The 26,255-nt window shown below is 40.5% G+C and overlaps 1 protein-coding gene across 1 annotated transcript; it reads right to left on the bottom strand.

Moving 5' to 3' along the window:
• Positions 1-8,490: 8,490 nt before the first annotated feature.
• On the bottom strand, positions 8,491-15,478 carry LOC147903559 (65-kDa microtubule-associated protein 1-like). The gene is made up of 12 exons (XM_087399828.1): positions 15,147-15,478; positions 14,877-14,936; positions 14,558-14,761; positions 14,116-14,373; positions 13,800-14,015; positions 13,555-13,710; positions 13,261-13,420; positions 13,008-13,159; positions 9,589-9,676; positions 9,375-9,448; positions 9,213-9,287; positions 8,491-9,097 (listed from the first exon to the last, which is right to left on the bottom strand). The coding sequence occupies exons 2-12, from the start codon at positions 14,928-14,930 to the stop codon at positions 8,747-8,749; spliced, it is 1,788 nt and encodes a 595-aa protein (XP_087255954.1). The 5' UTR covers positions 14,931-14,936; positions 15,147-15,478; the 3' UTR covers positions 8,491-8,746.
• Between the last annotated feature and the right edge of the window lie 10,777 nt (positions 15,479-26,255).

Below are 26,255 nucleotides of genomic sequence, written 5' to 3'. Positions count from 1 at the left end.
GCAAGAGGACTATGACTATACAAGATATTCCATAGATGATAAAATTCTAAGCTTGTAGTAAATAGTTGAAACAATCTTAGGCTCAAAATAATTGAACAATCCCTCACTAGGGTTATGTGCATGAACACCTGAGAGTATACCCTTTAATTTATTTTTGAAATATTGAAATATTAATATTTGATAATTCCTCTCAATTTTACAAAAGTATTCCTTTCATAGGATGATTAACGTCATTTAACAATAAAATTTTTAAAATCAATTTACAAAAGAATTCCTCCCCTCATTTTATTTTCAATAATTAAGAATTTTGAATAAAGTTCAAGATCTTGATTTATCATGAAGTGACCTTATAAGTTTGTCATGATACTCAAAAGTTGACGTATGAATCAAGAAGTTCTCATATTTTCCCTCATCCTTTATTTATACCTTTCTGGACATACACCAATTTTCAAATTGCTAATAGTACTTTCATGTCTCTCCAAAAAGTTATTTTGTTGTAAAGTAATGGCCCCTATTATATGGCGAGAGCAATCCAAACGTATTCACAAAGAGATAACGAGCAACTCAAATGGACTCACAAAGAGACAAATACAAGTAACAAATCCCAATTCCAAAGAAAAATCGTAGAAGGAACCAACCATCCAAATTTGCAAGAAAGACGAGAAAATACAACTCCCAGAGAGCAAGCTCGACTACAAAATAGAAGGAAGCTGGCGTCAAGATCGAGAGAGAGAGGAAAAAAACAAAGAAGCACAAGCCACATTCTTGCCCAAAAAATTACATAGATCATTAACGTAGAGTGTGCTCATTAGCAACACACCTTGGAGATCATTACAATCAGGGCATAGTCGCACAAACTTATATTTTAATGGAACCATTTTGAGTTTCACTAAGGTCTTAAGGATTGGAGTTTAGTTCCACATGATGCACTAGCTTTTCATGTTACCATGCATCGCTCTGCTCTTCTCACTCTTGTGCCCCCCTGTATATCTATCATATCTATATTTAAACATGCCACTAACAAGATGAATTTTATTCATGTGGCTTGCCAAGAGAGAGAGAGAGAGAGAGAGAGAGAGGTGAACGTTGCCCAATGTGAGAGATGGAGAGTAACGAAAGAGGAGAGAGGGAATGTTCAATGAATGCAAGTCCAAATTTTAACAAAAACGTGGAAGAGGAGAGAAGGCATGTTTAAATATAGATAGATAGATATACAAGGGGGCATAATAGTTTTTTGGCCTAGGTAGCCTTAGTGAAGGTTCATCACTTTGAACAGTAAAAATAATTTTTAGCATTTTTCAGATGTGTTTTTCTTTCAAATTCTTTGATTGGTTGGTGTATTGACTTTAGAGCATCTCTTTCAAATCAGTGTGCTACGATGACAGTCACAAGGTTGAAAGCCATAAACTCCATGGGACTGCTACGATGACGAATACGCCGTTATCTTTCACTCATTCCCCTTCAAAACATTCCTCGGGAAATCAACTCCATATAACTGTTTAATATTCGATGATCCTATAAGTTGCACCTAGAAAAAGCATATAACAAAAGCTACGAATGCAAAACAGAAACTCAAACAGTAGGATAGAAATCAAAACACGAATACACATCTACGTTCTGCCGAATAGTACCCTTGTAGTGGTCTAACAATACATCCTATCCTCTTGCAAAAGGCAACTCCAACGGAAAAACCCACAAAAACCAGCTAGTATAAGTTACTAATGTCTGTCACCAGCTTACAGAGTATCATTTTACCTCACCAAATGCCAGCATTTTCTTGGAGAGGTAGTATAAAGTAACAGAAAGAGTTGAAATCATACAGGCATGGGTGATGTTGGTTCTGATCCACTCACAGAAGGTAAAGACAGTGTGTCTTCCTTTGGTAGAGAAACGTAGTTCACTGGTGCGACAGGTCGTGCCCTTTCTTTTTTTCCGTCCTTGCCCAGTCGTACTGGAGTGACACCATTCACCCTAGGAACCAGCATATCTGTGCTTCCCGACTGTAGCATTCCCCCGGCAAGGGACAGGCGCCTGCTAGCAGGCGCATCTCCATTGGTACGATGATTAAGGCTTTTCTTAGCACTCATTGGTTTGTGGGGACTAGGTCTTGAGCCCTTTACCCCAACAATGAGTGCCTATTTGAAATTGTAGGATTAGATGAAGATCTAACGGTGCGTGACTGGTACCAACTGCACACTGGTGATCTTACCATAGCTATAGTTAAAAGTCCATAAGTCATGGGTGTGCACCATATTCCGAATCAAGCGGTGAGCACACTATGTGTTTAATGGGAAGAGCCTACCCAGCCTATAGTCTACCACATCCATTAGATCTAGATTAATCTAATGGAGTATAGCTGGTTGCTAGGCAAATGGGTGCACAATTATGGTTGCGTGCACCACTAAATATGCATCGTCAAATCTTCCAAGATCAACGACTATGTTGAATTTGCATTTTAGACCCTTGATGCTTTTATTAAATCCAATGGCCATGATTGCTAACCAAGATTTCGAATAGAATTAAAGAGCATACTTCCCAAAGCCCACCAACCCCAATTGGATGTTCTTTTTTTTTTTTCCCAAAGAAAGGAACCTTCTATTAATGCTTGAAATATTTTCATACAAGACAGCAGCCCCGAAGGTGCTGAGTATGGAAAAAAACCGAGAAAAGGCTGAAAGAAAAAACCAGCCTGTTCCAAAGAAACCCAGCTCACTGCCTACAGGATCTTTGGAACTGGGGCTAACAGCCAAGTGGGAGGACTATACAGCCAACGAATCTCTCGTGGAGTCAAGATGTAGAAAACACCTGCAAGCCAAGCCTTGCAAAAACGAGCACGCCTCTCGCTAGTCGCCCTGGAGCCTGGAGCCCCGCGCTCCCAAGTGGACCATAGAGTGTAAATGATATCCTGCCATATGGTAACTAGGATAGCCACAGGTGGAACCAAGTGCTCACCCATCACAAGACTGTGACGAGCCACCCAAATGTTCCAAGCCGTGATGCTAGCTACCACCTCCCAAACATTGTCCTCCTTAGGAGGAGGAGCTAGACTGTCAAGGGAGATTGCCTCGTGGAGTGCGATCCTTTGGATGCTCTGACCCTGTATTCGATAGGCTAGGGAGATCTCATCAATCTAAAACACATGTCCTCCCTCTATCAACCAAGCCACCATCCCCCAAGTGTAGTTGCTCACTATATATAATTTCTAACACTTCCTCGTCGGCGCTCGCTCGTTGCTCACAACACTCACATCACACCACCATAAGTTGTATGGCAAATGAACATCATCCATTTAAAATCTTGCAAAGAATCTAACATGGCACCCTTGAAATAAATTTCTAATTTGTTGATAATAGGTAGATTTGCATTAAGACATGCATCAATGCCAACATAGGAATGTAGAACTTATGTAAGAATTGTGTATGGAGATTTAGCATTTTAAAGGTGTACTCGTGTTTTCTTGAGGTTAGCAAGAGGACTATGACTATACAAGATATTCCATAGATGATAAAATTCTAAGCTTGTAGTAAATAGTTGAAACAATCTTAGGCTCAAAATAATTGAACAATCCCTCACTAGGGTTATGTGCATGAACACCTGAGAGTATACCCTTTAATTTATTTTTGAAATATTGAAATATTAATATTTGATAATTCCTCTCAATTTTACAAAAGTATTCCTTTCATAGGATGATTAACGTCATTTAACAATAAAATTTTTAAAATCAATTTACAAAAGAATTCCTCCCCTCATTTTATTTTCAATAATTAAGAATTTTGAATAAAGTTCAAGATCTTGATTTATCATGAAGTGACCTTATAAGTTTGTCATGATACTCAAAAGTTGACGTATGAATCAAGAAGTTCTCATATTTTCCCTCATCCTTTATTTATACCTTTCTGGACATACACCAATTTTCAAATTGCTAATAGTACTTTCATGTCTCTCCAAAAAGTTATTTTGTTGTAAAGTAATGGCCCCTATTATATGGCGAGAGCAATCCAAACGTATTCACAAAGAGATAACGAGCAACTCAAATGGACTCACAAAGAGACAAATACAAGTAACAAATCCCAATTCCAAAGAAAAATCGTAGAAGGAACCAACCATCCAAATTTGCAAGAAAGACGAGAAAATACAACTCCCAGAGAGCAAGCTCGACTACAAAATAGAAGGAAGCTGGCGTCAAGATCGAGAGAGAGAGGAAAAAAACAAAGAAGCACAAGCCACATTCTTGCCCAAAAAATTACATAGATCATTAACGTAGAGTGTGCTCATTAGCAACACACCTTGGAGATCATTACAATCAGGGCATAGTCGCACAAACTTATATTTTAATGGAACCATTTTGAGTTTCACTAAGGTCTTAAGGATTGGAGTTTAGTTCCACATGATGCACTAGCTTTTCATGTTACCATGCATCGCTCTGCTCTTCTCACTCTTGTGCCCCCCTGTATATCTATCATATCTATATTTAAACATGCCACTAACAAGATGAATTTTATTCATGTGGCTTGCCAAGAGAGAGAGAGAGAGAGAGAGAGAGAGGTGAACGTTGCCCAATGTGAGAGATGGAGAGTAACGAAAGAGGAGAGAGGGAATGTTCAATGAATGCAAGTCCAAATTTTAACAAAAACGTGGAAGAGGAGAGAAGGCATGTTTAAATATAGATAGATAGATATACAAGGGGGCATAATAGTTTTTTGGCCTAGGTAGCCTTAGTGAAGGTTCATCACTTTGAACAGTAAAAATAATTTTTAGCATTTTTCAGATGTGTTTTTCTTTCAAATTCTTTGATTGGTTGGTGTATTGACTTTAGAGCATCTCTTTCAAATCAGTGTGCTACGATGACAGTCACAAGGTTGAAAGCCATAAACTCCATGGGACTGCTACGATGACGAATACGCCGTTATCTTTCACTCATTCCCCTTCAAAACATTCCTCGGGAAATCAACTCCATATAACTGTTTAATATTCGATGATCCTATAAGTTGCACCTAGAAAAAGCATATAACAAAAGCTACGAATGCAAAACAGAAACTCAAACAGTAGGATAGAAATCAAAACACGAATACACATCTACGTTCTGCCGAATAGTACCCTTGTAGTGGTCTAACAATACATCCTATCCTCTTGCAAAAGGCAACTCCAACGGAAAAACCCACAAAAACCAGCTAGTATAAGTTACTAATGTCTGTCACCAGCTTACAGAGTATCATTTTACCTCACCAAATGCCAGCATTTTCTTGGAGAGGTAGTATAAAGTAACAGAAAGAGTTGAAATCATACAGGCATGGGTGATGTTGGTTCTGATCCACTCACAGAAGGTAAAGACAGTGTGTCTTCCTTTGGTAGAGAAACGTAGTTCACTGGTGCGACAGGTCGTGCCCTTTCTTTTTTTCCGTCCTTGCCCAGTCGTACTGGAGTGACACCATTCACCCTAGGAACCAGCATATCTGTGCTTCCCGACTGTAGCATTCCCCCGGCAAGGGACAGGCGCCTGCTAGCAGGCGCATCTCCATTGGTACGATGATTAAGGCTTTTCTTAGCACTCATTGGTTTGTGGGGACTAGGTCTTGAGCCCTTTACCCCAACAATGAGTGCCTATTTGAAATTGTAGGATTAGATGAAGATCTAACGGTGCGTGACTGGTACCAACTGCACACTGGTGATCTTACCATAGCTATAGTTAAAAGTCCATAAGTCATGGGTGTGCACCATATTCCGAATCAAGCGGTGAGCACACTATGTGTTTAATGGGAAGAGCCTACCCAGCCTATAGTCTACCACATCCATTAGATCTAGATTAATCTAATGGAGTATAGCTGGTTGCTAGGCAAATGGGTGCACAATTATGGTTGCGTGCACCACTAAATATGCATCGTCAAATCTTCCAAGATCAACGACTATGTTGAATTTGCATTTTAGACCCTTGATGCTTTTATTAAATCCAATGGCCATGATTGCTAACCAAGATTTCGAATAGAATTAAAGAGCATACTTCCCAAAGCCCACCAACCCCAATTGGATGTTCTTTTTTTTTTTTCCCAAAGAAAGGAACCTTCTATTAATGCTTGAAATATTTTCATACAAGACAGCAGCCCCGAAGGTGCTGAGTATGGAAAAAAACCGAGAAAAGGCTGAAAGAAAAAACCAGCCTGTTCCAAAGAAACCCAGCTCACTGCCTACAGGATCTTTGGAACTGGGGCTAACAGCCAAGTGGGAGGACTATACAGCCAACGAATCTCTCGTGGAGTCAAGATGTAGAAAACACCTGCAAGCCAAGCCTTGCAAAAACGAGCACGCCTCTCGCTAGTCGCCCTGGAGCCTGGAGCCCCGCGCTCCCAAGTGGACCATAGAGTGTAAATGATATCCTGCCATATGGTAACTAGGATAGCCACAGGTGGAACCAAGTGCTCACCCATCACAAGACTGTGACGAGCCACCCAAATGTTCCAAGCCGTGATGCTAGCTACCACCTCCCAAACATTGTCCTCCTTAGGAGGAGGAGCTAGACTGTCAAGGGAGATTGCCTCGTGGAGTGCGATCCTTTGGATGCTCTGACCCTGTATTCGATAGGCTAGGGAGATCTCATCAATCTAAAACACATGTCCTCCCTCTATCAACCAAGCCACCATCCCCCAAGTGTAGTTGCTCACTATATATAATTTCTAACACTTCCTCGTCGGCGCTCGCTCGTTGCTCACAACACTCACATCACACCACCATAAGTTGTATGGCAAATGAACATCATCCATTTAAAATCTTGCAAAGAATCTAACATGGCACCCTTGAAATAAATTTCTAATTTGTTGATAATAGGTAGATTTGCATTAAGACATGCATCAATGCCAACATAGGAATGTAGAACTTATGTAAGAATTGTGTATGGAGATTTAGCATTTTAAAGGTGTACTCGTGTTTTCTTGAGGTTAGCAAGAGGACTATGACTATACAAGATATTCCATAGATGATAAAATTCTAAGCTTGTAGTAAATAGTTGAAACAATCTTAGGCTCAAAATAATTGAACAATCCCTCACTAGGGTTATGTGCATGAACACCTGAGAGTATACCCTTTAATTTATTTTTGAAATATTGAAATATTAATATTTGATAATTCCTCTCAATTTTACAAAAGTATTCCTTTCATAGGATGATTAACGTCATTTAACAATAAAATTTTTAAAATCAATTTACAAAAGAATTCCTCCCCTCATTTTATTTTCAATAATTAAGAATTTTGAATAAAGTTCAAGATCTTGATTTATCATGAAGTGACCTTATAAGTTTGTCATGATACTCAAAAGTTGACGTATGAATCAAGAAGTTCTCATATTTTCCCTCATCCTTTATTTATACCTTTCTGGACATACACCAATTTTCAAATTGCTAATAGTACTTTCATGTCTCTCCAAAAAGTTATTTTGTTGTAAAGTAATGGCCCCTATTATATGGCGAGAGCAATCCAAACGTATTCACAAAGAGATAACGAGCAACTCAAATGGACTCACAAAGAGACAAATACAAGTAACAAATCCCAATTCCAAAGAAAAATCGTAGAAGGAACCAACCATCCAAATTTGCAAGAAAGACGAGAAAATACAACTCCCAGAGAGCAAGCTCGACTACAAAATAGAAGGAAGCTGGCGTCAAGATCGAGAGAGAGAGGAAAAAAACAAAGAAGCACAAGCCACATTCTTGCCCAAAAAATTACATAGATCATTAACGTAGAGTGTGCTCATTAGCAACACACCTTGGAGATCATTACAATCAGGGCATAGTCGCACAAACTTATATTTTAATGGAACCATTTTGAGTTTCACTAAGGTCTTAAGGATTGGAGTTTAGTTCCACATGATGCACTAGCTTTTCATGTTACCATGCATCGCTCTGCTCTTCTCACTCTTGTGCCCCCCTGTATATCTATCATATCTATATTTAAACATGCCACTAACAAGATGAATTTTATTCATGTGGCTTGCCAAGAGAGAGAGAGAGAGAGAGAGAGAGAGGTGAACGTTGCCCAATGTGAGAGATGGAGAGTAACGAAAGAGGAGAGAGGGAATGTTCAATGAATGCAAGTCCAAATTTTAACAAAAACGTGGAAGAGGAGAGAAGGCATGTTTAAATATAGATAGATAGATATACAAGGGGGCATAATAGTTTTTTGGCCTAGGTAGCCTTAGTGAAGGTTCATCACTTTGAACAGTAAAAATAATTTTTAGCATTTTTCAGATGTGTTTTTCTTTCAAATTCTTTGATTGGTTGGTGTATTGACTTTAGAGCATCTCTTTCAAATCAGTGTGCTACGATGACAGTCACAAGGTTGAAAGCCATAAACTCCATGGGACTGCTACGATGACGAATACGCCGTTATCTTTCACTCATTCCCCTTCAAAACATTCCTCGGGAAATCAACTCCATATAACTGTTTAATATTCGATGATCCTATAAGTTGCACCTAGAAAAAGCATATAACAAAAGCTACGAATGCAAAACAGAAACTCAAACAGTAGGATAGAAATCAAAACACGAATACACATCTACGTTCTGCCGAATAGTACCCTTGTAGTGGTCTAACAATACATCCTATCCTCTTGCAAAAGGCAACTCCAACGGAAAAACCCACAAAAACCAGCTAGTATAAGTTACTAATGTCTGTCACCAGCTTACAGAGTATCATTTTACCTCACCAAATGCCAGCATTTTCTTGGAGAGGTAGTATAAAGTAACAGAAAGAGTTGAAATCATACAGGCATGGGTGATGTTGGTTCTGATCCACTCACAGAAGGTAAAGACAGTGTGTCTTCCTTTGGTAGAGAAACGTAGTTCACTGGTGCGACAGGTCGTGCCCTTTCTTTTTTTCCGTCCTTGCCCAGTCGTACTGGAGTGACACCATTCACCCTAGGAACCAGCATATCTGTGCTTCCCGACTGTAGCATTCCCCCGGCAAGGGACAGGCGCCTGCTAGCAGGCGCATCTCCATTGGTACGATGATTAAGGCTTTTCTTAGCACTCATTGGTTTGTGGGGACTAGGTCTTGAGCCAAAGAGTGTTTCTTGTTCAGTCATCAATTGCTCTTGCAGCCTCTTTTGATCCTGGTGACCATTTCGAGAAGAAACACAAGGCTGAGCATCCAAAATACGAAGCATAACCTATCCTTGACTCGTATTCAAGAGCAAGATCTAGAGCATATGAAAACGTTGAATATACCCGTGCTCGCCTCTTTTCCTCTTCTCTTTCTTGTCGTAATAGGTTATATTCTTCGAGCATCGCCAGCAGTCTCATCTTCAAACATTCCAAAACCACAAGAATTCAGCGAAAAAAACCCCAACAATGTCACAACTTAAGATTCCTCGTGCATTCAAAGCTCACCCCATCATATAAGAAGGGCGAACCGTGTTCCTCCTCCCATGCTCTAGTCTTTGCAACCAACGAGTCAACAAGGCCTGTACGGAAACAAAACAAATTCAACATTAAGAGCCTCCACATTCACACACGTATCAAGAACACGCTCAAACTCATCCTTTTAAAGCAAACGAGCATATCTAGAATCGAGCTGGAATGTAGAAGTTGCTATGCTACCCACCTGGCAGTTTGTTCACGGTTACTCGAGCACGTTCGGCACGCTTCAAATTAAGATGTGCCCCCCTGCTTGCACTATACCTGTTCTCATCCTGAGGTATAAACATCCATTTCTTGAATTCAGAAGTTGAAGTTACAATGGCAGAACTACAGAAGCTTAATTTACAGGTTTCCTTTCTGAGATATAGCTTCAATACAGTTAACATAAATACGTGAAATCCAGCTTATATACATCTAGATGAATGACGAGTCATCCATCGCCACATAAAGAAAACAGCAAAAGGCGGACCTTATGATAAATCACCCACAGGTCTAACAACATCAACTACTAGGGACGAGTGAGCATAAAAATTCCGACCTACTTCATCAGCTCATACGGCTCAGAGTGTATATTACGTGCACTTACACAATGAAGGGCTTGGCACTGGCCAAAGCTTCAGGAAAAGCGCAGACTCAGTTTCATGGAGGACTCCCCTTACCCCCCCTTCTCTTATTTATTTTTTCACATCTTCATGGCCTAGTGTATGAACTAGTAAAGAATATCTTCAATTCAAGCCCTCCCATTGCAAGCTATCCCTTTGACCTTAGCTTAATTGAGATATCTCCAACCTTTCACCTAAGAAATCAAAAAAATTAAGGCCTTTTCAATTAAGTTATTCCTTAGGTCAAGTTATATGTATGGAATAATTTATTGAGCTTAAGGGTCTTTAGAATAGGTTTCTCCTTACGTCAAGTTATATGTATGGAATAATTTGTTGAGATTAAGGGCCATTAGAATGGGTAAATGGGAAGAATAGATAAGCAAACTAATAGAGAACTTAGGTGAGAGCCATTAAGGGGGCAATGTGCACTGCTGAATATACGAAAAAGTTACACAGCATAAACAAGTTGACAAAATTCACTTTTAAACGCTTGTCAATAGCTTGGACAAACTTTTCAAAACGTGAAACTGCAGAAGTATAGACAACATGCCCGAGCTGTGCAGCTTACGGGCTGCCACACACCATAGCCTATACCTTCGGTCTTTTTCATGCTTTATTTGCATATGATGATATTATTAAGATCCCCTCAGAGTCTCCACGTGTCACATTAAGCCCTGTTTTAACCGCTTCATGTACATTAACCGCTTCGCACATGTATGCCTCAACACTGACTCCACACAGGCCGACTCCTCAGTAGATTCAAGAAAGTCTGCCACGCTGATCATTATGCCACATGTCAATCAGGTCTCCCATGCACACCACACAGCCTCTAGTACCCCTCCCACTGTGGGATCACAACTGCTCACCAATTACTACACAGCTGACATATAATATTTGCCTGTCAAAACCTGCCATCTCAGACTGCCACCCTCTGCAACAAGCACCATTTGCACATGTTGCACAGACGCAGACTTCTTCACAGTTTGCGAGCCGCTGCTCTGAACTCTTGAGTTTTCCATAAGCAGGCCCTCGGGCAGACCTTCCCAGTACCACCTACGGGAGTCTCACATCCCTTGGCCACGCATGCACCTGATGGTCCCAAAATTGTAGCAGAGATACCTTTAAGAGGACCAGTGGTCCACTTATACTTTGGTCTTATTGGTGATTTTCATAAGACTGGAGAGCCGCCTCTCTACTAATACGACAGTGCATACTCTACTCAATACATCTCATTTAAGGTGAGCAAACCAAGGCATGATGTCTATATTGGATACACTGGGAGCATCACTAGGAGAAACCCTAGGCAATACAAGCACAGAGACAATGCAAGTTAAAATACAACTTACAGGTGAGCAAGAATTGCAGTGCTGTTTAGCCCGAGCTGCTTGCCAGAAGTTTGAATCGTTTGGTGTTGAGAGGCACGCATCGTGGTAAACGCAGCTACTTCTTACGATGCACACAATAATAAGTCTTAGCACAGCATTCCTCCCTCTGAGAGAGCCAGGCCCTCATATACAGTGGTTATTATGGTTAATTCAATCCTACATTGAGCCACATGGGCTGATTGGTAGGGGTAGGTCGCTCCTCCATTAGCTAATCTCTACTGTCCACCGACTTGCACGAAGTAGAATTTGGGATCTGGTGTGTAGCGTACACTTGCAACCTCCCTCCAGGAGACCTTTCTCAAATGTTCACTTATTTCTTATGAAGGACCCAGGTTGATCCAATGGTCAGATTTGATGGTAGGTGGCCTCAAGTTAGGTCACCCTATAGAACCTACTGAAATCAAGGCATGAAGTTCTTAGAATGGGAACCTTCCAATGTGGATAGATGGATCAAATTGAGAGCCTCCTTTGTTGTGCCTACGCATCATCACTTAAGGCACCTATGATAGCAATGGAAACGGAGGTAAGCCCCACAATTCATGTTAATGTTAAGAGCCCTGAATTGGAAAAATTTTCAGGAGGATTGCTGATAGCTCTGATTGCCAAGACCTTGCTTGCCAAGATCATGAACAGCAACACGCATTAAGGCCTCCTAGTGAGATCCACATAGCTCTGACTTAAACTAAGACCTTGTAGCACTAGATAGATGGACTCAATTGTCCACCTTGGTTGCACAACATTAACTCTAAGCCCGAGCAACCTAAAAGGTATTTTAACAAACATAAATACACAAACGTGGCACTGCCTTCAGATGACCAAAATCTCACAATGTCATGGACTCAATCATGGATCGATATGAGTCCACGTACCATTGACCACTTTGCACATATTATGCCATGCAGAGGTAAGGCTTATGCCTCAATCAAATTGTAATGAAAGTGCAGTTTCTACACCCTATTAAAGTCACTTGCACCACCAATTCCATCATCCATAGCACGGAACAGGCAAGGTAACATGTGCCCAACAGGGAGGACCAATGTATTAATACCTGGCCACGCTCTCAAACCTAGCATTCCATAACCAGGCTACTTGAAAACTAATCAATATTAATTATTAATTCTTGTGAAGACAAGTGAATCTCAGAGCTCATCCAGACTCTCAGTCTTAGTATTACATGGCCAGGCTAATTAAAAAATAAGGTCAAGACCTAGGCATATGCCATCCTCTCAGCAACTAAGACCTCTCACTTCTTTTTTTGGTAAAAGAGATATTTCATTCAGAAAAATGTACATTCATAGCTGTCCAAAGCAGGACAGCTACTACTCAAAACTAGAAACAGTAATAAAAAACGTCCAACTGGGCCTGAGGAAGGTCTTCATAGGAAAGAGCATCCTGGGGAGACTGAAACAAAGGAGCTTGAAAATAGGGAAAGAGATCCACACAAGTCCTATCACACACACACGCATGCGCAGAGACTGATCTTTGAATCTCAGAGGTGAAAGGCAGACTCAATCATGAGGAAAGCCTAGCACTTAGTAAATAGTTAATAAAAAGCTAGTCTACATTCCTTATCCAAGCTGCTACTAAGCTACTACTGCTTGTCAATTCTGGCTTACCTGGTTGTAATCTTCAAGCCAAATCTCTTCCTCACAAGCCCCCATCCATTTCTCCACCTTGTCCAATATCTCCCTTCTGCTTAAGGCCTCTTCTTTTGCTTCATTGATCTGATGATCCATGCTTGCTAGGAGTTCAGACGGATCAAGCATTCCTTCATTACAGAACATAAAAGCCACAAATTAGCCCAAGCTTTTTTAAGAAGAAAAACCTGACTATCGATCTTTTACAGCAACTCATGGCAGTAACCCCTACCAGAAGCTATGATAGCCATAATCTTTTCCTGGGCAGCGTGAGGATCAAGATCCATATGTGCTTTTCTGTAAATTGCATCCAAGTCTTCTTGTTTTTTCATCACAAGCTCTTTCATTTTGCTTGCTTTAAGCTGATCTAATCGCTGAACTTCGACCTCCGCCTGCACTTCCAGAAAGGTAGCAGAGACTTCCCTTAAAGCAAACAATATTCATACAATATGGTGTGAAACAGCTGCAAAAGAAAGAGTTAGATCTTTGATCAGTAGAACGAAACGGTAGAGATAAAAAAGTATACCTGTTCAATGCTATCTAGAGCAAGCTCCCCTGGGGCATTGACTTCATCTTCAGACGCACCAATGATGCAGGTGACGTGCTGGAACAATAGCTGTTCTTCCTCTGGGGTGTCCATTAGACTCCACATCTCCAGTAAGGAGGCCCCTAAATCTTGGAGCTGCATGTGGACGAGAATCGAGATACATATGAGTAATGAAAAAAAATCTAAGCTGCAGCTGCAAAGCATGTTATTGCAGCTGGAGTAACCTTTTGTATTCGCTGTCTTTTCTCGTGCTGCAGAGATTGGACAGTCTTGGCCAGCCTGTCGATTGTATCGTTGCTGATGCTCTTAGACTGACCGGACGACGATTCGTCCAAGCTCGAATGCACGCCTGTGACGGTCTTGAAGAAATCCAAGCCAAGGACAGCGCAAAGCTCATGCACATCATTCACGTAGTCAAGTACTTTGTGCAGACGATCGCTCTGCAGGACACAAAAGGCCAAGGTCACAGGCTAACCGTAAAACACCAACGTGTAGCTAGACAAGTGGTGAGTGGAAGGTAGTGTCCCTGTTCTTGCTAACCTTTTCTTTCTGAAGGGCTTGAAGTTGGGCGTGATAATCATCAAGCCTTCGCAAAGACATATCTTGTTCCATATCTGCCGAGTCTGAACTGGCTTCATTAGGCTGTGCCGCACCTGAAATTTCGGCAACGATCCGCTGAATCTGCGCTTTCACCTCTACAAATTGCCGCATGCGCTCTTCCTTTTTCTGTCGGAGCTCCTCCAACTGTGGTTGCACTGCGACCAGCTGCTGTTTCAAAGTCCCGACTCGCTTTTCTGACTGAGGAAAATCAACAAGGAAAGAAGAGCTCATATCATTTTCGTTTCTAGCTCGTCAAGCTACATTTAGGGGAGACACTGCGACTTTGTAGCTGCTCGGAGACTGTATTTTCAAGAGTTCAAAGTGTGCAGTAGGGATCTTCTGAAAGGGTGCGGCAACTCACACAACACAGTATATCACTTACTCTTCCGAGCAGAGACCGATCTCCGAGGAGAGTCGCCAGAGAAGAAAGTTCGGCCTCTGCGTCTGCCAGAGCTTGGTCCAAGCGATCTCTGGCGTTACTGGCCTGATCGACTTTCCGCCTGTAGACTTGCAAGCACTCCTGCTCCAACTGGAGTAGCATCTTGTCTCGTTCGGCATCACTCTCACCAACTTCATCCCAGATTAGCTGCGTTCCCCAACACAGAAGTAACTTTTTGGAAGGTGGAAAGAAGCAGAGCACAGATCTAACAATGCAGTCACCCGACACAAGAGCGGAACGCTTGGATAGGAAAGGCACACACCTGCAACTCCCGGAGCAGAGACCCGCAAGTAACCTCAGATTCTCCTTTCGACATCTCCGTCTGTGCAAAATGGCGCGATAAGTGAGTAAATTGGCAAAGCTTTGTGCGTGATGAGGACGAACAGCAAAGCCAGAGGAGCGTCAAAGAGCCAGAAAAAATGGCATCCAAGCGGAGAGGCCGCAAGAACGGCGAAGCAGAGGAGGCAGAAAAGGTAAGGAAGAAGCTGCAAGTACGAGAAAGACGAGGGTGGAAGGGGGGCGAGGAGACTACATGGTGGAGCTCCGAGAAGGCTGCGAAGAAAAAGGGAAGAAGCTACATTGTAAGCTGAAGGGACTGAAGCTGAAAAGCGCTCTCTCTCTCTCTCTGTCTCTGTATGGGTGTGTGTGTGTCTTTTACTGTAGCTACTCTCGCCATCTCTGAGTGTGTGTCTGTCTCGCGAACTGATGCGGGGAAACTCGAGGAACAATGGAGAGGAAGGAAAAATGGAGGAACACAAGATGTACAGAATTAGAGCTCGCACAAAGCGAAAGGGAAAATGTAGGAACTTTCGTTCACACACTCCACACTCCACTGTCCTGTTCTCTTTCTCTCTCTCTCCCTTTTTGCCCTTTTTTAACAGAGTTTGTGAATTGCAGAACTCACATACCCTTTCAACTCCCTCTAGTCACCCCCTCACCTCACTACTCCCCGAGTTCGAATCCTCCTCCCCTCCTCTTCCACCGCCAATTTCTGCACTCGCACTCAAGCTTTATACACTCTGCCGAGGCATTGTAGTCTCATATTTTCATTGCTTCATCATGGTGTGTCATAGCTAGAAACAATGCCCTTGGCTGGAGCTTCAGCGCCTCAACTCGGGCAGCCTAGCTTCCTCCGCATTGTGGTCTCCTATTTTCACTACTTCATCATCGTATGTCATAGGTAGAAAGAATGCCTTTCGCTGCAGCTTCAGCGCCTAAACTTGGGCCGCCAAGATAGGTAGCCTTCAATGTGTAAAGGACCTTAGGTCACATGCTATTGGCTCCTCGCAATGTGAGTGCGTGTGTGTAAAAACAAAAATTGAAAGCTTTGGAGGAATCGAGAGAGAAGGGTTGAATGGTAAATCATCCAACCATCTTAGTGTGTGAGTTGCAAAATTCCACAAATCATCTAGTCTTTGAATGCACCTTGCTCCTAGGTTCGGGAGTCAAACCTCAACATTACAAAATTCCACAAATCTTCGAATCTAGCAATGAAAGCTTGGTAGGCACGAGCAAAGAGGGATTGAATGGTAAAATCATCCCACCATCTACTTCTATCTATTATCATTGTCATCCTATTAACACTATTTGAAAGAATACTCACCATCCGCAATGGATAGAGAGGGCAGATGGAGGAAGACACTCCACTTCTTTTTCTATGTGTGTGTCACTCCATAGCTAGCTAGCTCTTTTTGTTTTAAATGTATGTGTCGATTGAGGTTGCACTGAGCTCAGTTCACCCTTGTAACTTCAACTTAGATGGCAAAGGTGTCCACTTGCCTAAGTGTTGCTACTGCAGGCGTTCGATTCCCCACTTGGACAATTGTGGACTCCCCATGAGGATGTTTCAGCATCGCTATGCTGAGGGCTATGCCCACTGCTTTCCTTGTGTGTGAGAGTATACTAAATCATGCAACCATCTATTTGTATCTACCATTATTGTCATCCGATTAACACTTACCCCCAACCAACACATTGACGTCCGCAATTTAATATGATCAAAATCTGCATAGTCCCATCCCTTCTCTTGTTGCTATGTCACCCCTTTCCCCTCTCACCATATCGTCACACCACCATCTCATGACATTATACTGTCATCCCTCCACATCATCCTACAGCCTCACAGGATTTATCATTAATAGAATAGCATCCCTCCACATCATGTCATAATCTTACATAATTTGTTATACTAGAATAAACAACCATTTGATCAGGCAAATCGTCCCACATGGTCATTAACAAAGTTTGCAAGTCGAATCATTTATTACCGCCTCCCTATCATCTAATTTAGCCTTACCGCCTCCCCTGTGCCCTGCCCTCATCCGACTCTGCCTCACCCTCTATGCACTGCCCTCATCTTGCCTCTGTGTGTTGCCCTCACCCTGCCTCTCTCCCTTCCATGCTCTCTCCCCTTCTCTCAGGCTTTCCTCCCATCCCTTTGTTTGCTATGCCTTAGCCCCCTCCCTCCCCTCTATATATACTCGCTCGGGGAAGCCACGAACTTTCTCGAATCAGCATCTTGAATTCCCACAAACTTTCTCGAATTAGCCAACACGTTCCGCCACTGCCCTCGAATATATTAATCAACACTCACCTTAATTGACACTCACGTCAATCGACTTAATCACCTTAGGTTAATCAACATTCACACATCGCGTGACAAATACTAATGCCAATTTTCCAAGATCGTGGGCTCCTATTAACAAAAAGGAGGAGCAACTCAAGTCCTTCCCCCCTCCTCAAAAAAAAGTTCTCTCTTCTGAAGAGCTTCCTTGTCTCCTATGGCATTGGTACATAGGAATCAAAGGGAGTGCATATGAGGCAAGCTTGCCCTCACACCTTTATCCATCCCATCATGGTAACCTTTGGATTATTGCTCACTCTATACAATTGACCCTCTCATACACGATTCTGCACAACAAACATAGGTTGTTCTCAAAAACTAACAATGTAATTCCCATGTGATAGGAGCACCTCTTCATGGTTGGACCATGGCATACAAGAATGCAACATTGTATCTTGTAGAAACATGGAATGTGTCCTGTTGATCTACTTACAAGTTTTCATAGAGCGAGTGTGCCATAAACCTCCATCTCACTTTACTATTTCCTTAGTGTGCCAAATCTTCATTATGCCTCGTACCATACCATCAATCAACCATCATGATGGACTATGCCTCCCTACTATCCGTGCCTTGTATCTTCCTTCTTTCACAAAGGTTGAGGCCATCAAAGGCAAGATCTCAACAATTAAATTTGATCACTTTATTGACCATAAAGTTGAGATGTCACTCGTAGGACCTACAAGGTGTCACAATCCTCTCCTTCTTGAGATGTCGCTACTAAAGCCTTTAGCCTTCCCTAAAATAGTAGTCTAGTAGAGCCTTTAGCCTTCCCTAAAATGATAGTCTACAATGCCTCAACTTATCACCATTGTATAGTTTTCACCTACCTCTCTAGCCTTTGACAAGATTGAAAGGGTAGGAGTTCACTCTCATTCACATTAAAATCTACACACACACACACGTGTATATATATTCACATAAGACCTCCTTGTGTCAAAATGACTTCACCTCTCTCAATGTTAGTAGCACCATGTTGGAAAATTATCATCATTATACTTCTCTAGCAAGTGCATCCCCCCCCCGTATTGGTTCACACTTTATATTTCCTAGCCTTCTCACCAACAAGACAAGTATGCTATGATGAACAATTCATTGCCTTGCTTGACCAACAATGCAAGAGACCATTTGGGTTGGTTCTAAAATTTTGGCCAAGCAATTGAATGTAAAGCTTTGTTTTTCAGGGGGCAACAAAGACTAGGGCCCCATTTGTCAAGTATCAAGTATCATTTGTCAAGTACCGAGTATCGCTTTTATCCTGGTCACTGTATCTCTAAGCATAAACACATCTTATCAACCCACCCATTGTTCCCACTTCACCATCAGCAAGATCTTCGCCACCTGGCTCATTGAAATAATCCATCCGAAATCATCATTCTCTCTTTCACAAACCTACACAAGAGCCTCATGTTTTCCAAACACTCACATATATTCAAATAATAAAGATTTCTCTTCAATGACTTTTTTGTATTTTAAGCACGTTAATGGATTGGTTTCAATGAACCTTTGAATTTTAAATACATTAATGAGAGAGCATCATATCCCCCTTTCAAGATCAACCCATATTCTACATTATAAAAGTTAAACAAATGCCACAAACTCTAGATCTACTCTATGTGTACCAAACTACCTCTTGATAAAGTATTGTTTTGTTTACTATTCAATATTTTAAAGGTGAAATCTCATAATCAAGTAGCCTTATAATTATAATTAGCACATAAAATGAATATGCATTTCTTTCAAAATCTTTTGCCCTCTGTCCATCTCAATCTTTTGTCATTTAGTCAACCAAAGTCTTATTTCCATGTGTCAAGGAGGACAATCATGCTATAGGTCCACCGTTATAACTACATAGTTCGTGGTTTTTGGCTTCTACAATCACGAATCGTCATTTGGCTCCTTGTTGCGCCATTCAAACAACCTGTTGATAGTCTTGTGTGTGTTATGAGAGTTAGTCCTAGAGATAGATATAGGGTAGATCGTAGAGTAGAAGTGTGCCATGATTGTGAGCTCCAACAAGGTCGTTCAACCTGAGGTGATGTGCATGGCCAAGTGATTATTCTTTGAGAGCGTTATTTCTCTGATTGCGCATCAGCCGCTTGCAATAGAAAAGTTTACGGGTCGTTCATTGAGCAGAGTTCTCTGTCATCTTCTCTACTATATTCATCATTTTATGTAGTCATCTTGTCTTCTATTTCCATGCAAAGTTAGTTATATTTCCATAAGTGGTATCAAAGCCAGGACACTGGTCTTGGGAGCTCCTATACATGTCAAAGTATTCTAGCTTAAAAGCAATCACTGCTCTGAAATAGATAAGGAAGCCAAGGTCGAAGAGAGTCTCGAAGTCATCATTAGAGATATTATAGTTGAAGCCTGCTTTCGTGTTCGATTGAATCCCCTACATCACTAAGATGGATACAACAAACAGAGAGAAGTTTGGTCGTGGGATTGCCCTCATCACGTTTAGTGGTAAGAATTTCCTGTCGTGGCAGAGCTAGCCACCTGTTTATTGTTTATCCAAAAAGAACTATGGGGAGTTGTTGCTGGAACAGAGAAGAAGCCAAAAGGAAATTCTTTAGAAGTGGAGAAAAATTCGTGGGAGATTAAAAATGAGAAGGCAGTCGGCTACATGGGACGTGCTCTCAGGCCTGAATTTTTCCATCACCTTGATGTGAAGGCATCAGCAACAGTAAGAAGAAGAAGCAAAGTTGAGATCTTCATAGGTGTAACTACTGTGGTAAGGAAGGACATATAGAGCGATACTACTATACAAAACAATGAGATGAAATTCTAAAGCTAGAGAAAGGCAAAGCACTTATAGTTGAGGGAAAGGAAGACAAACAAGGCACATCTATGCCAGTGGAAGCGGATCATCTGAGTGATCAAGATTGGGCATTTTTATTTCAAACAAAGCAGTATCATCTATCATGCTCTCTGAGAAGCAATTTTTGATAGTAGTTGACGTTCTTTGTGAGCTGCTTGCTGGTGTAGCTCTTTGTGAGGATTGATTCCTTTGTGGAAGTTTTTTATTAAGCTCTTTGTGAGTTGGTGATTGTTTACAAGTATCTGTTAGCTCCACGTTTTGGCCAAGGGGGGGTATGTAGGCTTGGAGCTTGGAAGCTCGTCCTCATGGGGAGGCATCCCTTGTCCTAAGGTTTTTGTAGCATCATGGGATTGGCTAGGTGGCGTGAATTAAGCCATGAGATTGGCCCATGCAATCAACTTGTGTGATTGGTTGTCTCTACATGCAACAGTACGTGGCAGCTTTGTGACTCACAGTGGACATGGTCATGGCCCCCTTGAAGACTCTCGTGGTTTCTAGCTTCTACTATCACGGATCGTCATTTGGCTCCTTTCTATGCCATTCAACTAACCTGTTGATAGTCTTGTGTGTGTTATGAGAGTCGGTCCTAGAGATAGATATAGGGTAGATAGTAGAGTAGAAGTTTGCCATGATTGTGAGCTCCAACAAGGTCAATCGACCTGAGGAGACATGCATGGCCAAGTGATTATTCTCTGAGAATGTTATTTCTCTAATTGCGCATCAACTACTTGCAATAAAGAAGTTTACGAGTCTTTCATTGAGCAGAATTCTCTACCATCTTCTCTAGTATATTCGTCATTTTATGCAGTCATCTTGTCTTCTATTTCCATGCAAAGTTAGTTATATTTCCATCAAGATTGATCCAACTTGGGTTAACTCTAGTGCTAAATTCAACCTATAAAATATGTGCTAAATCACTTGCCCTTAGAATTCATGCCGAGGTGAAAAGGTAGATCAAAATTTAGCGAAAAGGAATCATTAAAGATCTATAGAAGCCACATTCAAAATTTGAGAAGGTTTGAATCTACCAGAGAGAACAAATAGGTCATTTGTTTCATCAAGTTATATTTCTACAAAGCCTATGATAGGGTTTACTATGCCTTCCCATATACAATCTGTGTACAACATGGGTCTTGGAAAAGTATGCATTGGCTTCATAACCTCCTCCTTTTTAATGCCAATGAAATTCCTTGCCTTCATAAAATCTTTCTTATTAATGCTAAGGCAAGGATATGCATAAATGGAGGTATCTCTCTTTTGAAGAGGTCTTGTAGATAAGGATACCCTTTTGCCCCTCTATCATTAATAGTTGCAACACCAAAATGCCATTACCTTTTTCCAATGGTTCTTTTTGGCCCACTTGTTCTTTTTTGGTGCAATGAGCATGGCCCAATTACGTAGAGCTCATGTGAACATTATACAAAGAGATAGACTCCAAATCCTTGCGTGTAATTTGACCTTGATTTGCAAACATGGACGTTATGGAGGGTCAAAATGGACCTTGGTGGAAAGATGATGTCGTTGTTGATTAGAATTCTTTGGGTTTGTAACAAGAGGCCTATAGTTCTTTGATTCCTCCTTTTCCCTCCCTTAGGAATTATTTTACTATGCTTCCATTTAGACAACGAGGAAGATGACCCAATAGTATGCTCTCCTCCCAACTTTAAGAAGGCATTTCCTACAATCTCCCAAAATCACTTATAGAACTCTACATGTAAGCCATCTTCTCCAAGTGTTTTGCCATCTACTATTGCTTTCACAACATCTTTTAGTTATTTTGAAGAGTAATGAGCATCTAATAAGAGGTAAATAAAGGTAGCCAAATATCTAATTATGACTTCTTGGAATTTGGCTCTAACCAGTGTTGGCTCTAAGGCCACGAAAACAAGATTCTCAGAACGACTAAAAATTATCTAAATAAAATCATTAAAAATAATCTAAATATTATCCTCTATGAGGTTCTACTATAGAGTTAATAGCTTGAGTGATTTTCTTCTTTATGAACCTAAAGTTTCTCCAATGGAACTACCTACTTTACCACCCTCCAATATTCAAAGTAAACCTTAGATTGGTCCAAATTCAACTATGTATCTACATTTAACTATTGCATTTGCCATATATAATGTGGACGTGAGCATCCATACATCCATCTCTAGCTATGTAATACCTTCCAATGCATCCCTTCTTCTTGCTTTGATTGCTATATAATCTTTCTTGGCATGTTATAGGGAACTCTGAGTATGCCCTATACCAAGTTTCCAATAGTCAACAATGTAAGAATATTTTAAAAATCTTGATTCTAAATCAAAGAAATGCCCTCTTGCATATACTTCAACTTGAACTGGGTTGAGACTTTGTTCCTTGTCATTGAAGTTTATATTAAACCATTTATAGGCTTATGATTAGAAAAATAGAGATCGCACCATTCAAGGCTTAATCAATAAGAAAGTAAGCCTTGCTTCTCACTTATTATCACATGGTTGACTTTTGCACCAAAGTAGCATCGCATTCTTGACCAAGCCAATGAGCTAGCATTATTCCATGATCTCTTCTTAGGCTTGAATTTACTTTGGCTATAAAGAACTCTCTGCAAAATCTATGTCGACTTCAACTATTTACGTAATATCTTTGCCTATCCTTAGACTAGCGACATTAGATGAAACTAGAATGATTGGCCAACTTGGATATAGAAATGTGGAGGAGTCATATTGAGGTTATTAGACATGAATGGTATGTAAACATGCTAACCTCTAGTCCTTTGACTAAAATTTCAATGTGCATGATAATTGGCACGATGAATACAATCTTGTTTGTAAATGATGTCTATTTTCTAATATTCAAACATTTTTTTTTAAACATCCATTTCTTTTTAAACAAAAAGAAAAGGATTAGTAGGTCTGGCATGGAATGCTAGAACGTGCATGAGGAGAAGGTGCTCATTAGAATACATGCATAAAGACAGGGAAGAGAGGGGAAAGGAGAAACTAATAAAATCCATACATAACGTATGGTGGAGAGTCGGCACAACTCTTTCCATAAATTTTATATCATGGGGGAATGTGCCTTTCCCTCCATTTTGAAAAAGATCACTACCAGTGTTGGAGGTGTAACACAAGGGACAGCACATCATAGGGGAATGTGCCTTTCCCTTTGTTTTGAAAAAGATCACTACCAAGGTTGGAGGTGTAGCACATGGGAGAGCACATCTAGTGTTGCATGAAAATAAAGCAATATTGCAATATTGTGCTTATGTGGAGTGTCAAATGCATCTTTTGGTTGTCAATTTTGTTCTTCTTATTTGCTATTGGATTGATAGTACCTACAAATTAATAAATATGATTGATATTACTGTCTAAAAAGGAAATGAAACTCGTCCATGCATGTGACATCAATATCCAATGCTGCTTGGCTATGTACAATGTGTTTGCCAATGGACTTTGCCCTAAAGTTTTGAAGAATCCCATAGTTCCAAGACCTAAGTAAGTAACATCAATCTAGTAGAAGACCCCAATTGAACTATTCAAAGCTCACTTAGAGAGTTCTTGCATGTATCACGTAAAATGGTGATGTAAGAAGTAGCAATACGGTAGTATATCAAAACAAAAAGGTTGGAAGATAAAGAAAAAGCCAAGAGGGAAGAAAGACAAGAGGAGGCAACAAAGAAAAGACAAAAGACAAGAAGCCACATTCAATAATGATTTTAACAATGTTTTTTTCTTGTGGGTACATATGATACAAGGTGTCATAGTGGAATGTTACAATATGATAACTCAAGGTAGGTATACTATCTCTTTCCCCCCCGCTAATGTTTTGCTTTGTTTTGTGAATCTTCTTTTGGTGTGGTTGATTAGAATGTTTGAGATAAAAATTTGATATATGAATGTAAATTATAGAGAAATACTTGATTTTATGATAAAGCTAGGTGAGTGTCAAGTAATAAAAGGTTACAAGTGCAAGAGTGTGAGCATTACACTCATCTTACAACATGCATTGACATTTCAATGTGCAATCAAAAAGCACATTTGGTGGCTTGTTACATTTGAGCTACCAAAACTCAGTCCTTAAGCTTTACCAAGCACAATAAATGCCCAAAAAAGAGGGATACTTATTACACTTGAAAGGTTTTAAGTGCTTTAAACTATAATGGCATATATTGTGAGACTTAAAGACCCTGAAGTACATGTTTGGAGTTGAAAGAGCATGTTTTTATTTCATGCAGTCACAAGTGGACGTTAAAACAGATGAAACACAATAGGAGAAACTTAAGAAACATAAAGGAAAGGCCATGAATAAAGGAAATTATGGTGGCCAAGGTGAAGATCTAGAAAATGGTAAGGAAAAATTAATGAGAAAATATATCAAAATTTGGCCAATTGTGACATGAACTATGATTTTCATTGGCCTTGATTGTGACATTAATGAACTAAAATGGAATTCTCAAAAAAAAATTGAACATTCATTACAAAGATACTTTTGTGGCTGACTAACATCTCATTGATGAACTACAATTTTTGCACATTATTACACATTTAGAATCTCTATTGTTAAGTATGGACTTTTGTGGAGGTAATGTCAAGCTATACAAAGATGCACAATTTTAGGCCCACTAGGAAACCTTCTAAAAAAAGTGTCCATGGGTGGTACAAAGGCACAAAGTATTTTCACCAAAATAAAGACTCAATAAAATTGGCTGAACATGTGAAGGGGTTTATGGAAGCCCCTTGTGAGTGTAGCACAAATCTAGAACCTAATCCTAAATTAGGAGACCTAAAAGAATGTGTTTCAAATGCCCTTAAAATGTTGGCAAGGAGCTTGAGAAATACTTGCATGAAGACAATGATGTGCACGAGCATGATGCAAGTCATGGTTAGACGGATGGCGTGCACACAGTGCTCATTACATGGTGAGGGAATCTTTGATGATCTACTTTATTGGCATGCTTTGTACATGATTGTAATATTGTGTGCTTTAATTATGATCGTAGTACATTTTTCAATCCCATGGGCCATGGCTGGTTTCTTAGATTATATGGTTCTCTCAATGTATGAAGCAAAAATCACATAATAATGCAAAGTCACTTAGTTAAAAGCACACATCGTGGGGGTGGCATCACTCAGAGTAGTGTAATTCATTAGATATTCAAGAAAGTTTTACTATAATTGGATACTCCAAGGAAGAAAGAAGATGTGATTAGCTCAAGTAGTTCATGAAAGACAAATTGCATATGGAGGTCATTGCCCTATTCACAAAAGTAGAGATCATGGGTGCTACGAAGGACCTATTATGGCAAGTGCTACCTTAAACGAGAATAGCAATGTCTTGTATTGATTATAGAGTGTGCTGCAACAACATTTTTTCATTCTATGTTGTGAGCTTGCATCATTAAAATTTGGCCATGCTTTGCATTAAATATATGAGGGGCCTTTTTAATCTCACTTTTGGGATAAGGTTTAAGATGCCCATAAAAAACAACCTTTAAAAAAAGAGAGACCTTAAAGTGGGTTGTAATTTATTGTGGGCCTAAGTTGGGATGTACCCAAAGTGGAGTTTTTGAAAGACCAATCAATAAGTATTCCTTTATCATCATTTTCCACCTTTTTTCTCATCCATGCACCCCATGGCAAGGAGTGAGCAAATACAAAGACCACAAAGAGCATTGATACAATAGCCTATAAAGAATGCTACATATGTAAAAAGAGAGCACATGAGTGTAGAAGAGTAGGACATGAGTTCAAACGTGACCCACATTGAGAACTTATAGGTTCAAATGGTAATAGCAACAATGGGAACCAAAGCAAGGCTAAAGGCAATAGGGAGATTATGCCAAAGTATTAAGTAGGAAGAATGGAGAGGGGAGAGAGTGGAGATGACACACTAGTCGAAGGGTGCTTGTCGACAACCTCTATACATAAAGGATGCCACAATTTAGGTGCTACTAGGCCAAAAAGGTTGGAAAATAATTGCCAACTGGTAATAAAGCCACAGAGCAAGTAAAGACATAGACACATAGGTAGAGGTAGAGGTAGAGGTGGAGGTGGAGGTGGAGGTGGAGATGGAGGTGCGGTTGGAGGTAAGCTAGAGCTAGAGTTGGTGGATCTAGATCTAGATCTAGTGCTAGAATTGGAGTGGACATGGAGATAGAGATGCAAAATATAGGTGGAGGTGGAGGTAAAGATGGGTTGTTGCATGCATGGTTA

Source organism: Dipteris shenzhenensis, chromosome 3 (assembly GCF_047967505.1).
Source record: "Dipteris shenzhenensis isolate YYH24624 ecotype China chromosome 3, Dip_SZ_1.0, whole genome shotgun sequence".
NCBI classification, from domain to species: Eukaryota; Viridiplantae; Streptophyta; class Polypodiopsida; order Gleicheniales; family Dipteridaceae; genus Dipteris; species Dipteris shenzhenensis.
Note: the sequence above shows the minus strand (reverse complement) of the source record. Positions and strands in the feature narration are given on the sequence as shown.

What these genes read in the sequence shown, in the direction of transcription:
- LOC147903559 (XM_087399828.1), bottom strand. Translation starts at nt 14,930, where the DNA reads ATGTCGAAAGGAGAATCTGAGGTTACTTGCGGGTCTCTGCTCCGGGAG. An exon ending in GGCTTGAAGATTACAACCAG is followed by an intron (nt 9,677 to 13,007) that starts GTAAGCCAGAAT and finishes TTTATACCTCAG; the next exon opens with GATGAGAACAGGTATAGTGC. An exon ending in AGGAAAAGAGGCGAGCACGG is followed by an intron (nt 9,098 to 9,212) that starts GTATATTCAACG and finishes AATGGTCACCAG; the next exon opens with GATCAAAAGAGGCTGCAAGA.